Genomic DNA, 17,019 nt, shown 5'->3' with positions numbered 1-17,019 from the left:
TAATCGTAATGATCGTATCAGAACGTATAAAATCGTATCAGGTCAGTCGAGGCAATCGTACTGCCAACGGTTCAAAACATTTTTTGGCGATTCTGTTATAGGCCAATCGTAGTTTTCGTAATATAACGGCGCACGACAATGGGCTCCATTTGAAAATATGTCGGGCATGTGGTTTAAGCTAGAGTTACACCGGAACCAAATCGGCTGCAAATCCATCCGAATACACGTTCGGATGGTTCCGGGAGTATTCTGTTCTCCCTCCGCGAATGCGAGAAAATTCAGGAAGGATTCGGGAAAATTCGAATCCACCGAAAAGATTCGAATTAGGCCGAATTCGGCTAGAATCGGTCCGAATTTATTTGGGAGAATTCGGTTTTGGAGTAACCCTGGCTTTATTTGGGAACATCCGAATGCCATTTACATTTCACAGAGTCCCATCAACCTAACACCGTGTGCGTCTTTGCATTCAAATGCACTCTAAAATGTGCAAGCTACACATATATGTTTATTTCTTTAATGAAAAATATTTGAACCATTATAAAGGAATTGAAAATTCGGAAAGCTAATCTCTCAGTTGTTTACCAAGGAAATCCAATTAACAATTTGGTATCTATTAGTTGGATCTGTTGGAAGTATAGAAAGTGAAACGAATTATATACCCAGGACCTTTCGTGGTATTGCATTACATGTGGGCAGATATAAAGGGACGACAAGATTATGTATTTTAAGGGGGGGGGGAGCGGCAACACGACATAAATGTATAAATCTTCCACTCACTTTGACAAGAGAGGTAGTATAGAGTTATACGGCACACATCCCCTTTTTACACTCTTCCTTTCTCTCTCTCTCTCTTCTCTCCCACTTTCAAATGTTCTCTATTGTTCACTACTTGAAAAGAAAAGTCATGGGGGGGGGGGTTACCATGGTAGTAGTAAATTCTAAAGAAAAAACAATCACTTTTCCAAAAGACGTTGACTACAGAATACAGTAAATTATTATGTTATTATTCCAGTGGGCCTTTTAATATTCGACCGCACTGCTCAGAATAATGTACTGCATTATGGGTAATACAAATGAGCAAATACGACTCGAGTGGATGAGGACTTGAGGTGGGGCTGTTAAGGCTGTTGGTTCGTATGCCCTTAAATTTTTTTTGAGGAGGCAAACTATCAGGAGACCCCTTCTCCCCCCCCAAAAAAAAAAAACATCTAAAATTGTATATCTTAGTTGTTACAGTGTTTTTTTTTACAGCTAAAAATAAAATTTACCGAAACTGAATCCACTTTTTCCAAGGTTCAGCAGTACCACCTAGAATCATCAATTTGTTCGTTTGTAAATGAACTTCGGAAAATTATACAGCAAGCCTGATGTAGGCCTCTAGCCACCAGCAAGGTATTTAAGACCCCTTTAAAATTGCGAGCGCAAAGCGCGAGCGAGTGGAATTTTTGGTGTTACATAATGTAGCATATAATCTATAAATATCATTAACATTTTTACATTCAAATCTTGTGTAGCCCTACATTTTAATTTGGGGGTATTCCATGAATACCTTATTTTATGAAGTTTTTTACCCCAAATATTGTATTCCTCCTAGAAGGGATTTCTCGAAATTTGGTAACTTCCTAAAACTAAATGGTACTATTCGGCAATATTTTGGTATACTATTTATTTGTTTCACACACTTGGACAAGGACATTGCCGGATTCGGATTACATCACGGGCCGTGATTTTTGCGCACAATATTTGGGGAACGTGCCCGAAGTATCGTGTCCAAACCGGCGAGATCCGCCCCTTCATGAACAACCATAATTCAATATTCTCCACATGTACTTTATCTCAGAAAGTAGCCCTCTCATTGGTTCAAATTGTAAACCAATCAAAATTATTTTTTACTGGTTCATGGCTATTTGGTTGACGGTTTAGCCCTGTGAGCATTTAGTCTTTGTAATTTCTTTATAAGTCTTTTTTTTTTTGGAACCACGTTGATAGATGGTCCAACAACTAAATACATGCACTGACCGCAATTATCGTTTGTCATGTTTGGACTATTTGCAGAAGTAGTGTACTGTTGATAGGAAATGTGAGATATGATAAGATGTGATGCTATTTCGAGTTCGTGCTTTACTAAATATATCTCTAATTCGTTTGATAACAGAAGAAAATAAACAAAATATTAGGAGCTTTGCAGTACTATTTGGGGGAATCGTACAAATAAAAATAGAACGTAATATTCTTTCTCTTCTTACTAAATAAATTACTCTATTTGACGGTGTCATTTGTTTTTATTTTCATTTCAGTGATCCTATTGCCACCTCTTTTTTCTCTGTTTTTTCTACTTTTTTTTCTCTTCAGTTTTTGCTCTTCGTTTGTATATCCGTGTATCTCTGTTTGTTCTTTCTTTAACTCTTTTCTTTCTTTCTTTCTTTCTTTACCGTAAAAACTGTGGTGTTAAAACTGACACCAGTGGGTATTAATAGAGGACCAAACCAGTGTTGTAGTCAAGGCATATACCTCCAAGGCCAAGGCCAAGGCCAAGGCTTTAATACCCAAGGCCAAGGCTTCAATACCAAAGGCTGAGGCCAAGGCATGGAAACCCAAGGCCAAGGCCTAAAAACCTCAAGGCCAAGGCATTTCAAACTTTAATAGGAGAGAGCGAGCGAACTGAGCGAGCAAAAATTTTGACTTGTGTACATGAAAAATGAAAATAATTTCATGGTAGATTTAGACATTATATTAAAATAATAATATAGTTACCTTTGTACATATAATTATTATTATTAATCTTATTATTGAATTATTATTATGATTTAGTTTTTTTTATGTGATTTACATTGCAATAATTATTATTTCCACGGTCATCTGATCCTGGCATGCCCATTCTCAACGTATGTCTTTCTCCACTCCCTGGGACAGGGGCGGCAGAACGTATTTTTGTTTGGGGGGGGGGGGTCAAAGCCAAAAAGGGCACTTATGTCAAAATTGGCATTTGATGCAAACAGATATTTTCAAAAGGAGATTATCAACTACGTGAAGTAGTTGTGTATTTTGTGGAAATTAAGTTGACCAAAGCATTTTTAGTGATTTCTCATTGATAAGATAGATATTTTGATTTAGTGGTTTAAAAAAATTCAATTTTGAAGTTGAAAAACTCGATGTTTGGTCAATTACAGTGCTAATCACTTTTAAAAGGGCATCCTTGCGAGATGTTGCCAGCGCGAATCATAAGCAAAAACTTTTTGACATTGAGACATAAGAATTAAATATTCCAAGCTGTTTTTGTAATCATGAAAAAGATGTGTATCTAACTAAAGAATTAAGCGCGAGCTGAAATTTTTAATATACTGACAGGTCTGCAAAGTTAGCTGTTAAGGACTGCATTTAGCATGTTTAGTGACTCATAAATATGATACATAACTCACCGATCAAATAATGCGAGCGCAGAGCACGAGCTCAAAAATTTGTGATATTCCAACCTGAAAATTTGACATTCTAAACATTTTTTTATAAACAGGAACATATTGAGTACCTTACATGTACCTAACAAGAATTGATGCAAGTGCAGAACGCGAACCAAAAATTTGTGATATTCTAACCTAAAAATTCTAAACATTTTTGTAACCATGAACAGGATTAACACTGTACCAAATGATGCAAGCGCGATCCAAAGTTTGGCGATTTTTGTACCTAATTAATGTATTATAATCTACTATTTAAAAAAATATATTTCATTTTAAAAGGGCATATTTCATTTGGAAAAAAGAGCATTTTCGATTTTGGAAGAGGGGCATTTTTTCCCCACAAGGATTTTTTTCGGGGGGGGGGGGGGCAAGTGAGCACAAGTTGAAATTTTCAAATGCTGACCTGAAAATGGGTCACTTTTAGGACTCCTGTCCGTTTTCATGTTTTTTTCCTGCTCACAACCCCTTTTAAATTTCAATTTTTCAATTCTTGTATCTTCTACACTTATTTTACCTAAAAAACCGGAATAAAGAATACTAGCAAAATAAAGTTATATTCCCTCTTTCTCACCTCTTTACAAATATCAGAACCCCCTTCCCCCCCTCTCAAAAAAGAGAGAGAAGTTCCACCACCAAGAATAAACTGAAAAAACGGAAAAAAGGAAAGGTAAAGGAGTAAATGTGATATTATTTTCTTAACATATTGTCACAATCTATCACAAAAATTAGTTTTTCTTATAGTAAGAGGGTGAACATTTTTGCTCGCTCGCTCACTTCAATCGCTTTCAACTTTTTTTGGCAGAAATTTTGCTCCATGCTTGGCCCCTCAAAACTTTTGGTTCATCATGCCATTGACATAACCCATTTGGATATGACAAAATTAAAGATTGTGTTCAAGTTTACCAAATCTTTTCAGAATATCATTAAGACTTAAAACATTCTTCTTGGCCAAAGGAAATAATACAAGGAAAGTCCTTGTTATTATTCTTTATGAAAATTGTTTTCAAAATTAGCTGTCAGATCTGTCAGAATTATTCCTGTCATCAAATCGCTGTAATCTTTATCATAATGATTATTACTATCATTATTATCATCATTAGTCATGATTACAACACATTACCAATAAATAATGCTATTTTTCATCATTACTTTTTTCTTTGTCACATACATGAATATGTTGATAATTCTTGATGATGGTGATAATCACAATTTATGGCACTGCTAGTACACTTACTGCTGCTGACTGGAAGTAGTGCCATTGAATATACAGAACAATTACTAATAACATAGTAACATTTATAATTACTTAACACTTATATAAAAACAAATGAAAGTACAAAAAACAAAATGCCTTGAAAAAGCCTTGAAAATGCCTTAAAAATGCCTTGAAATTTCAAGGCTCAAAATCCTCAAGGCCAAGGCCAAGGCCCTCTCAAGGCCAAGGCTTGAATGTTCAAGGGCAAGGCTTTGAAAAAGTAGGCCTTAAGGCGCCTTAAGGCCAAGGCCGAGCATCAAGGCACTACAACACTGGACCACACCCTCTGGTGTTAAAATTACACCCTAGAGATTGAATATAACACCAAAGAGTGTACATGTAACAACCAAAGGTGTTGCAATAACACCTATAGGTGCTAAACTAACACTGTCAATTTAACACCGGTGTAAAATAACTGGTGTGGTCCTCTATGTACACCGGTTAACTCCGCAGTTTTTGCTGTGTTCTTTCTTTCTTTCTTTCTTTCTTTCTTTCTTTCTTTCTTTCTTTCTTTCTTTCTTTCTTTCTTTCTTTCTTTCTTTCTTTCTTCCTTTATTTCACATAAATTGTGTACTTAATGTACATCTAATGACTCACCTATTTAATTCCTCATAATTGCATTACAGAGGATAAAATTTATAGAGTTACACATCTATACAATAACGTTCCTTATTATAAGCTCGTCTTCTTTCTTCCTTTCTCATTTTCCCCTTCCCCTTATCTCTCTCTCCTCCCTCCTCTTTATATCGTTGCGCATGTGGATGTGTGTGTGCCTGTGTATGGGTGCATGGGCGTGTCAGTATGTCTATGGGTGGATGTGTGTGGGCATGGGTGCGTGTGTATGGAGGGACACCCTCTACCCACACTTCACCACCGCCCATGCATGCATGTAAATGTTTTCATTATATTTATATCTACGTTTATTTTATTATTCCGTATAATTATAAAATATAATAAATCTGTCAATTCTAACGTTCTACAACATGTACTCAAATCGAGATTATTTACTCTATACATTAGTCATGTTTGTAAACATTCACAAAGATCGTAGGCCATAATAGTGATTCGCAGAAATGTGGGAGTTGTGACGTCACCAAAAGCAAGTTATCGTTTTATTTGTCTTCAGAATTACTATGAAAACAAACTAGTTCACTTATCTTTTTTTCCGCGGATTGATAAACATCCTTCTTCCTGTGAAGTTTATCACTTGAATGCATCAGTGAATATCAAATGAATGCAAGCAACATTATTCATAAATCGATTTGTAGGAACATGATCAATTATGTATTTGGCCAATTAACATAGTTTTATTGTTTATTCATTGATTATTACGGTTCGTTTCTTTATTGATTGAGTAATTGATTTATTACCTTAATAAATTCTCACGTATTTCATTGCTTGATATGACAGTTTTCAGTAATCTATTGGATGATTTCAAGTCCGGTGTTGGCCTTGGAATCGGTGTTGAAATTTGGATTGCTTCCCCTAGCTCCAAAACTTATTCAGAGTTTGTAAGACTGATCCAGATCACATTATTGACATCACAACAACTAGTGAGTGACTTTTCGGGACCATCTTCATTTTACGTTTGGTGTTATAATCGTATAAAAATTGACCTAACACCAACAGCAAAGGGTCAGCACCGTACTTGAAATCACCCATTGTATCGTATACACTGATTGGTACTTATTGGTTCTCTGGTAAATTGATTAATTGATTTTTGCAACTGGTAAAATAATTTGTCTCGTTTGTATATTGATTTCTTGATTGGTTTGTGTATGTGTATTGCCTGTTGAATGATTGATTGATTGATTAGCCAGTTCTTCAATTATTTTGATTGTTGTGTATTGACTACTTAATTGATTGGTTGATTAATGGGTCAGTTGGCGAATGATTGCATCGTTATTTTGTCTATTGATTGATTGATCGATTGGTGTAGATTAATTAGATCATTGATTGATTAATTGGTTGAATGGATGGTTAATTTATCTATTCATTGATCAGTAGGAAAATATATAATTGCCTCCTTGTCTTATTTTTTTTAAACAAGTGCACGCCTAGTTACTAAGAATGCGTATGGCATTTTCATTTATTTGAATGCAGGATAAAAGAGCTTTGCCGATTAAATGCCTTGCTCACGAGTATTGGTGCCGCGACCGGGGATCGAACCCCGGACTTTCCATGTATAGTCAGACACATTAGACCACTCAGCCACGGCACCTCCTTATTGATTGATATTGATCGATTTTATAGATTGATTGCTTTGTTAAATTTTGATTGCGGGTTATCAATCGGTTAATATTGGTAGATCGTGTTATTTATCCCGATCTTGAAACTTCAGTAATACATTTTTTTAATTCAATCAATACTTTTGAGGAAGTGTATATCAGGAATTTTTAAAAATATGTATTTATCAATTCCCGGCTCTCTTCAGGAAGTACCTTTTCTACTCTCTATCCAAAGGAAAACCTTTGACGAAAGTCACTTTCACAGCGATAACTTTCACAATTATTGTAAAAATATTTGTGATATGTCCATGTTCCTACTAAAATAGTCCACTCCTTAATGTAGCTAGAGGAGAAGTTAAGACGTGTATACGAGATGGTTTGGTCAGGTCCAAGATTGCCCAGCAACCGAGTCATCATTCGACTAACCGACTTGTGTTATCGAGTATAGCTAAATCTTCATCTCAGTGCCATTATTCAAGAATGGCTGAAAAAAAAATCAACATGGAATAATGATAATATTACAACAATCGTGTTGCCTGCAGTTGTTGGGTAAGTCTTTTTTTTTGCAAATAGTCAGATGTATTTTTTTTTTCCTGGTCAACCAACCAAAAAGAATACGAAACCTTACGTTCATGGCGATGAAATTTCATTAAAGAAATAGTAAACAAAAAGTAAACATAACCATGCAAAAAAATTACTCATGAGTTGTTGTTATTCCCTATCAAAAGAATCAGTGTGTAATTATCGATTATTGATTGATGATGACTGTGATTGAATGTAGATTTTGGAGTTCGTTTTAGATTTCTAAATATGTAATACCATCACCTGTATAAAATTCTGTAAAAAGAAAATAAATCCAAGCTAAATTAAATCAAATGTATGAATGTAGAATTGTGAGGTGTTTTTTATTTTTTATTTGTGATGTCATCTGAATAATTATTATCTTCTAGGAAGACAATAACTCAAAATTAAATCAGACGAATGGTCACACGTGATCCAATTATGAATTGGTGATTGCTTTTCATAATGCCCTCGAAATATAATTGAATATATGATAGTTAATTCACAAGCCTTTTTTTGCAAAAGGAAATATTCGCTTATTTGCTCAAAAATAAAAAAAAATTGGCATTTTAAATTAATGCTATTATCTGAGTTAATATAAAAAAAAAAAAAAAATACAGTAAATAAACCAAACTGCTTGACCTGTTTTAACAACAACCCTGTCATTTATTTTGACAAGACAATTTAACAATAATGACATCTATCTATGTGTCTCGATAACGTTACCATGTACTGGCCGCTCAATGGTTATTTTTATCCTAAAAATTAAGTTAATCTGGACATTATTTGTGATGTGGTAGTTATCTTCGCCACCGCAGATAAGCAAGTGGCTCGAAATAAATTTAATCCAAGGGATGTGTCTGTATAAATACTCAAATCAGAAATGACTTCTACCCCATTTATCTGAAAACCCTACTCACCATATATATTTGATTTCCAGTTCACACCTTCTTCAAGCGGTCCAGCTCTTAGTGGCAATTCTGTTGCTTTGGTTGATGCTGAAACTGTCTACGTTAAAGTAGAACTTTCAGTAAGGAGACCTCTCAGTCCTACCAGAGTTGGTTAAAGAACAAGTGCAGTTGATCTTCCGCATGATGAAGAACCTTGGTATTGCAGGGATTGTACTGGCAGCGGTGTCTATAGGGTACCTTTTAAACACCCCTATACCACCCGACCTAGCAGAACCTTTGTATTTCAGACTCTTTGTTGCTGGACTCAAAGTTACAGATATTCTGGTGAGTTGTTTTACTTAGTTTGCTATAGCGTTCAAGTATCCCCTTTTCCTTAATTATATTTAAGGTCCGGGACCCAAGAAATACTCTCGCACAGCTCCTGAAGAACGCTTCAATAGTGTTACAACAAGATGTTGGATGTGTTAAGGCAGCCTTCATACAAAGACCGCATCTAATAATCACCACCGGTTAAAATTCTAATTAGAAAGTATTTGGAGGAATTCATATAGAAGTATCAATATGATTATAATACCATGTATCAAGAGTCTGCCAGTTCTGTCACTAAGTTACCTAAATCTGATTATATGTCATGAGTATTGTACTCTCTACAAAATCAGTGAATTTTAACTTGCTCATCACTCCCCTTGGTACGTCAAATCACTCAATTTAGAGTGATAACCTAATTACAAGAATTAAAGTTTTACAAACATGCAACTTGTTAAAAGAGAGAAATTCACTCAACAAAAAGTGAAAAACACTCATCTGAAAATGTTTGTTCTCCCGACCCGATGGGTGAATTATTCACTCTATCTTTTTAAGAGCATCTCGCTTGAGTCTGGAATTTTATAGAATCTGTTCAAGTATCGATCTCATGTGGGTAAATAACAAAGAAGGTAGAAAGCCAGAGCTTTTTTGGTCCTTTTTCCAAACTGGAAATAACGATTCCATAGCAAGAACACCCATTTTAAACAAAAATATTTTTTTAAACAAAGTTTAAAAAAATGAACGATCGAGAGAATTATGAATGGTTGCTTGTAAAATGATTCATATAATCTCATTCCTCATCCGTTTTTCAGACTGCGTTGACCATGTCCCTTCTGCCGTCCGACCCCAACCTTCACGTTCGTGCTCTGCGCTCCATCATAGAGATAGGGCTCCCTGATCCAAGCCAGCAGGCCATCGGTTCGAATCTCACGGCACGGTACACCAATTTCGACGGCATCCGCGTTCTCGTCTACGAGCCCGTTCACCGCCCCGACTCGCCCATTCCGGCTCTGGTTTACTTCCATGGAGGTGGATATGCTCTTGGAAGCACCAGTAAGTCATTGTTTGGAAATCTTTTTTTTTTAAAGTATGTATTGCATTTTCAACTTTTAAAACATGAAAATTACGCCAACTGACGTAAAAATGCACTATTGACAAATCTCCATAAATGTTAGCACATGAAGAATGCAATGTGCCAGTGAGAGTGGATGGGATAGAAAGATATACAGGAGGGTGAATAAATAATTAGTTTGCTATGTCCACATGGCGAGCTATAATAATAGACGGGGAAAGAGGAGGAAAGAAGGGAAGGAGAGAGAAAGACAGAGCAGAGAGGGATGGAGAGAGAGGGTTATGGAGCAAAACAGAAAGATTTAGGAAGAGAGAGGGGGAAGGGAGAGAGAGAGAGAGGGGGGGGGGGGGGAGGGAGAGAGGGGGAAAGGAGGGGAGAGGGGTCTGAGTCACATTGCGTAAACTATATTAATGAATAAGAAATTGTTACTTTTCCGTGAATACTGTCATAGAAAGCTCATTCACCGGCTGCTCACTTTTGAGTTATTAGGACTGAAGCAAGGCTTACTACTGATTAACGAATTGCATGAACATGGAAAGAAAGGTGTTCTTGATAATTAATTTTCTTTTTTTCTTTACAGAACTCCATGGTTATCTGACGAGACATTTGGCAGAAAGACTGAACATAGTACTTGTCTCGGTTAAGTAAGTATCTTAATTTGGAATTTCAAATAATACTCCTTGCCCTTTTTTACCTCTCTATTCTCGATTCATTGTTATCTCTCTTATGTTACGTGGTTATCCTATTCACTTTTCTCATTAAATCAGCACGAACAACAAGTTTTTTCTTTTAAATCAGAAATGGAATGAAATGAGGAAGGGTATAAGCAACATATTACAATAATTTTTGGGTTTGAAAATTAAATGGTGCCATAAGAATAAACACCTGCACGGCAAATTATTTTTGATACAGTGCTGTGTAAAAATCCGAAAGAAGTTGCGTAATATAGGCCGACCAACAGTGTAAGAATCTATACAGTGCGTCCCACAAAAAACGAAACCGAGATTTATCGATGATTTATCATAACTTAATCTCAAATACAATAGACAAATGACCTACCATTTTAAAGCTTAGAATCTCCTCTTTCATCTGAAATTACTTAGATTATTTCTCATTCAGGCATGAGTGAACAAAAACAATTTGAAAATGGGATACCAAAAAGTCACTTGGCGGGCCGTATCTGGGTTTTAAAAAGAAAACCACATTTTTAAAAAGTTCATTATCTGCTCTTTAATTTGATACCTCAATTACAGAAAATGGTCATGAAATAAGAAAGTTCTGGTTATTTGAAATAAGGCTTGAATTTCAATAATTTCATAAAATGAAGAGGTTTTACAGGCTAGCGTTCAAACTCACTCGACACTCCGTTTTGTTGACGATCAGCCATGCATTAAGTCTTTTGTTACCGTGCGATAGCTTCAGTGGGAAACCGGTGAAAAAACGTTTATTTAATGAAATTATGGAAATACAAGGATTGTTTCGAGGGATCATAACTTTTTTACTACTTGACCATTTTCTGTGATTTAGGTATCAAAGAAAAGAGAAGATATTGAACTTTTTAGTCATGTGATTTTCTTTTTGAAATTCAGATACCCCCCGCCAAATGAGTTTTTGGCATCCTTTCTTCGAATTGTTTTTGCTCAACCATGCGTGAATGAGGAATAATTTAAGTAATACCAGATGAAAGAGGAGATTCTAAGCTTTACATTGGTAGGTCATTTGTCTATTTTATTTATGATTAAGTTATGATAAATCATCGCTAAATCTCGGTTTCGTTTTTTTCTGGGACGCACTGTATAGGCTTAGTTCATTGTGCACTGAACATTGTACAACTTAAAATCTTGGACACTAGTAAGCGGTAGACAAACCGAATATTATCCACTTACTCGTATATGAATGCTTTTTAAAGAGGATGTCTTGAACGCTCATACTATCTGCCAATCATAAAAAATGTAGTGCCCATTAATCGTCAAATGTCTATTTTCTGTTTATAGCTATCGACTAGCTCCCGAGCACCCCCTCCCAGCTGGTCCCGATGACGGCGTCGTAGCAACAAGATACCTCATGCAGCACGCCGACGAGTTCGGCATCGACCCTCATCGCATTATTGTGGCTGGAGACAGCGCTGGTGGTCATCTCGCGACCATCGTCACCCATCGAATCCACGATGACAGCAGTCTACCCGACCTCAAGCTCCAAGTCCTCTTCTACCCCTGGCTCCAAGCGTTGCACTTCCACACCCCATCCTACCAGCTCTATCATCACACATTCGGGGAACTTGGATTGTCCAGAAGCAAGGTTGTGGGTTTTGTTGCTTACAATATCATCCAGAGACTAGATGCCGACTTCGAGAGGAAGGTGATGAGGAACATGCATATGAGCCCCGAATTCAAGAGGTCAGCTCAATTTCAAATGGTCTTCGATCATAACATCATTCACGAAAAGCTTGCGAATGTATCTCTCAATCAGGATATAACGGACCTTGATTCCTCGTATACATCGTATCCATTCGATTCGCTCTCCGACTCGATCCCGAAAGCGACATTCCTCTCCTCGCTGGCACTGTCGCCATCGACACTCTTATCATCAGTGATACCCTTGCCAACCGATTACCAGACTCCACTCTTATCATACGAGCCCTTAGATGCGTTCGAACCCGGTAACGAGACATACTGGGCCGAGATCCAGCACCATTTTCTTGAAGGGATGTCGCCCCTTTTGAGGGAAGACATGACTGGCCTTCCAAAAGCTTTCATCGCCACTGCAGATCAGGACGTTCTCCGGGACGATGGCATCTTTTACTCCCATGCTCTGGAGCAAGGGGGCGTGGAAGTGGATTGGATCAACTACAGAGGGGCGTGGCATGGTATGGCTGATCTTGGTATCCGTAGAGGTCTTCCCATTGGTATCAAGATGGTAGAAGATGCCATTGCATTCATCCAAGACAATATTTGATGCTTATATCATCTTGCTTGCGTAATTTCATCATACTAGTGAGGGGTACACATGGTGTCACAATAAAGATACGTGGCTTTGGTCATGTTGGAGAGTTCACTTCAGAAGGGCCAGTACACTTTACTGTACCAAGGATTCTTGGATACCTGGTGTTTGGACTGGTCTAGTCTCTCCATTTGTATAAGGGCGAACGAAGATTATGTTGAAGCCATTCGCGACAGTGTTCTTCTTTATCGTTTTGTTGATTAGTTATAATAGACACCCATTCTCTTGAAAGAGAGAGTCTAAACTAAACATGGTACGTAAAAAAGAACGATAGGGACAATGTAGATGCATGGTATATGACCGTTGGATGGCTCAGAGTTCTGATCATGGGTTTGTCCAGAGAAGCAGGGGAAGCAGGTTTATTCTTATAAGTATCCGTGTTCGCATGGAGGAACATGTAACTGACCAAACGCTCATTCTCATCTCTCTTGTTTGTGCATCCCGCATTCTCTTGCATCGGTCTTTCAAGTAAATTGTATTTGTGGAACATTGATGCAAAAGCAGGGGGCGTGGCATTTAGTAGCTGGCATTACAGACCAATAGGAGGTATTGCATTGTTCTTTTGAACTAATATGGAAATATTTGACGTTCATTATTCTTCTTGAATCCTATCAATTAGAACCATGTCTAAGATATATTGGGGTAAGGATGTGGAGAGGAATCAAGTAAAACGGGGAAAGACGCCGATGGGAGCCGTATAAGATAATTACTATGTGTATCCTTGAGATGTATTTAGTTCATGTGTGAAGCATGATACAGTGATTGATGAAGCCAAAACGAAATATTATGTAAATACTACAAAGACTACTATGTGTAGGCCTATATATGTTAATACATAATAAAATATGTGTTCCATAATGTAAATATTTATTAAAAGGTGCTATATTGAATCAATTATAACCATAAATTACGTTTGCTTATGTAACGAGATTCATTTTGAAATAAAACCAATAATGACAATAAAAATTCTTTTTCTAGGGGGGAGGGGCTTGACAAGTCTCTCCATTTGTATGAGGGCGGTCGAAGATTATGTTGAAACAATTCAAGATAACATCCTTCTTTATCGTTTTAATAAATGAGTCTAAACATGGTAAAAACGACAGATAGGGACCGTGCATTGTACATGACTGTGTTGGATAGCTCAGAGCCCTGATAATGGGTTTGTCCCGAGAAGCAGGTTTATCATGTTCATTCTTATAAGTATCCTTGTTCGCATGGAGGAACATGTAATTGTCCAGATGCTCATTCTAAGCTCTCTTGTTTGTGCATTTCCGCATTTTATTTCATCGGTCCTTCATGTAAATTGTATTTATGTAACATTGATGCAAAAGGGGGCGTGGTATTTAGTAGCTGGCATTACAGTCCTCTATGAGGTATTGCAGTGTGCTTTTGAACGAATAGGGAAATATTTGACTTTCATTATTCTTCTTGAATCCTATAAATTAGAACCATGTATTTGATGTATTGGGGTGAGGATGTTGAAAGGAATCAAGCAAAACGGGGAAAGACGCCAATTGGAGCGGTTTTGGTATTTGCATCCTCGTGATGTATTTAGTTCATGTGTGACCCATGATACAGTGATTGATGAAGCCAAATGGTCACGAAACGTACTCTGTAAATATCACTCTGGGTATATATGTTAATAAATAAAATATCTGTTCCATATTGTATTAAAAGGTGCTATATTGAATCCATTATAACAATGTGTGTGATTATGTAACGATATTTATTTTGAAATAAAACCAACAATGACAATATTTTTTTTTCTGGGGGGACTTTACAAGTCTTTCCATTTGTATAAGGGCGGTCGAAGATTATGTTGAAACAATTCAAGATAACATCCTTCTTTATCGTCTTAGTGAATGAATCTAAACATGGTAAAAACGACAGATAGGGACCATGCATTGGATATGACTGTGTTGGATAGCTCAGAGCCCTGATAATGGGTTTGTCCCGAGAAGCAGGGGGTTTATTCTTATAAGTATCCTTGTTCGTATGGAGGAACATGTAACTGACCAGATGCTCATTCTCATCTCGCTTGTTTGTGCATCCCGCATTCTCTTGCATCGGTCTTTCATGTAAATTGTATTTATGTAACATTGATGTAAAAGGGGCGTGGTATTTAGTAGCTGGCATTGCAGTCCTATATGAGGTATTGCATTGTTCTTTTGAACGAATAGGGAAATATTTGACTTTCATTATTCTTCTTGAATCCTATAAATTAGAACCATGTATTTGATGTATTGGGGGTGAGGATGTAGAAAGGAATCAAGCAAAACGGGGAAAGACGCCAATTGGAGCGGTATTGGTATTTGCATCCTAGTGATGTATTTAGTTCATGTGTGAACCATGATACAGTGATTGATGAAGCCAAATGGTCACGAAACGTACTCTGTAAATATCACTCTGGGTATATATGTTAATAAATAAAATATCTGTTCCATATTGTAAATATTGTATTAAAAGGTGCTATATTGAATCCATTATAACCATGTGTGTGCTTATGTAACGAGATTTATTTTGAAATAAAAACAACAATGACAATAATTTTTTCCTTGGGGGGGGGGGAACTTTACAAGTCTTTCCATTTGTATAAGGGCGGTCGAAGATTATGTTGAAACAATTCAAGATAACATGCTTCTTTATCGTCTTAGTGAATGAGTCTAAACATGGTAAAAACCGACAGATAGGAAACATTCATTGCACATGACTGTGTTGGGTAGCTCAGAGCCCTGATAATGGGTTTGTCCCGAGAAGCAGGTTCATCATGTTCATTCTTATTATGAGTATCCTTGTTCGCATGGAGGAACATGTAATTGGCCAGATGCTCATTCTAAGCTCTCTTGTTTGTGCATTTCCGCATTTTATTTCATCGGTCTTTCATGTAAATTGTATTTATGTAACATTGATGTAAAAGGGGCTTGGTATTTAGTAGCTGGTATTGCAGTCCTATAGGAAGTATTGCAGTGTGCTTTTGAACTAATAGGGATATATTTGACATTCATTATTCTTCTTCAATCCTATCAATTAGAACCATGTCTTAAGAATAAGGATATAGAGGGGACTAAAATAAAACTGGACAAAAACGCCAATTGGAGCGGTATAGGATGATTGGTATTTGTCTCAAAGAGATGTATTTAGTTTATTTTGTAAACCATGATACAGTGATTGATGAAGCCAGATTGTCACGAAATGAACTCTGTAAATATTACTCTGTGTATATATGCTAAAAATAAGATAATTTTGTGTTCCATATTGTAAATATCGCATTAAAAGGTGCTATATTGAATCCATTATAACCATGTGTGTGCTTATGTAACGAGATTTATTTTGAAATAAAACCAACATCTGACAAAAAATACATCTGTATTTCTCTTGTGTGTATGTATGTGTGTAGGGGGGGGGGGGGGAGGACTTGACAAGTCTTTCCATTTGTATAAGGGCGGTCGAAGATTATGTTGAAACAATTCAAGATAACATCCTTCTTTATCGTCTTAGTGAATGAGTCTAAACATGGTAAAAACGACAGATAGGGACCATGCATTGGATATGACTGTGTTGGATAGCTCAGAGCCCTGATTATGGGTTTGTCCCGAGAAGCAAGGGAAGCAGGTTTATTCTTATAAGTATCCTTGTTCGTATGGAGGAACATGTAACTGGCCAGATGCTCATTCTCATCTCGCTTGTTTGTGCATTCCCGCATTCTCTTGCATCGGTCTTTCATGTAAAGTTTATTTATGTAAAAAGTTGGGGGGAGTGGCGTTTAGTAGTTGGCATTACAGGAAGGGTATTTGTATCCTAGAGATGTATTTGACTCAAGCGCGTAGCCAGAGCTAGGTTGGGGGCGATGAGGGCGGTCACCCCCCACAAATATCCCCAAAAAGAAAAAAAAAGAAAAGGGAGAAAGGGAAAAGCGAATGGAGAAAATAAAGAAGGGCATAGCTTTATTGTTTTGCCTTCTTATTTTTTGTCAGAACATGGACCTATGAAGAGATGGACATTCATCGCTTGAGATAATGAATGCAGGTGACTGTAATTGTCATCTGGATAACATTCTCTTCATACTAGTATTCTTTGGTCCTATGATTGTCACCGTGAGAAGGGACTGAAGCAGTTCGTGATTGGACATTTGTATTTCACAAATTATATGCGCAGTTGATAACAAATATATCAATGTGCAGTTTTTGTTTACCTTTGGTAATCTTAGTTCCATGTGTTTTATTCGGGG

At 36.9% G+C, this 17,019-nt stretch overlaps 1 protein-coding gene across 4 annotated transcripts; it reads left to right on the top strand.

Moving 5' to 3' along the window:
• Window positions 1-8,377: 8,377 nt before the first annotated feature.
• Window positions 8,378-16,144, top strand: LOC129279439 (neutral cholesterol ester hydrolase 1-like). 4 transcript variants are annotated; one of them, XR_010296094.1, is made up of 5 exons: window positions 8,394-8,737; window positions 9,532-9,772; window positions 10,372-10,435; window positions 11,786-14,268; window positions 15,759-16,144. XR_010296094.1 is itself a non-coding variant. In XM_054915548.2 (4 exons), exons 1-4 carry the CDS (start codon window positions 8,594-8,596, stop codon window positions 12,744-12,746), a joined length of 1,410 nt encoding a protein of 469 aa, XP_054771523.1. In that variant the 5' UTR covers window positions 8,378-8,593; the 3' UTR covers window positions 12,747-16,144. The 4 variants fall into 4 exon arrangements, 1 of the variants encoding a protein (XP_054771523.1); XR_010296096.1 differs by having other exon boundaries at window positions 14,921-16,144; XR_010296095.1 differs by having other exon boundaries at window positions 11,786-14,144; window positions 15,727-16,142.
• The last annotated feature ends 875 nt before the right edge of the window (window positions 16,145-17,019 follow it).

Source organism: Lytechinus pictus, chromosome 16, assembly GCF_037042905.1.
Source record: "Lytechinus pictus isolate F3 Inbred chromosome 16, Lp3.0, whole genome shotgun sequence".
Lineage (NCBI taxonomy): Eukaryota > Metazoa > Echinodermata > Echinoidea > Temnopleuroida > Toxopneustidae > Lytechinus > Lytechinus pictus.
This window is presented reverse-complemented; position numbering and strand designations above follow the sequence as displayed.

Coding starts and splice junctions, on each gene's coding strand:
- LOC129279439 (XM_054915548.2), top strand. CDS start 8,594: ATGATGAAGAACCTTGGTATTGCAGGGATTGTACTGGCAGCGGTGTCT. Junction 8,738..9,531: donor TCAAAGTTACAGATATTCTG/GTGAGTTGTTTT, acceptor TCCGTTTTTCAG/ACTGCGTTGACCATGTCCCT. Junction 9,773..10,371: donor ATATGCTCTTGGAAGCACCA/GTAAGTCATTGT, acceptor TTTTCTTTACAG/AACTCCATGGTTATCTGACG.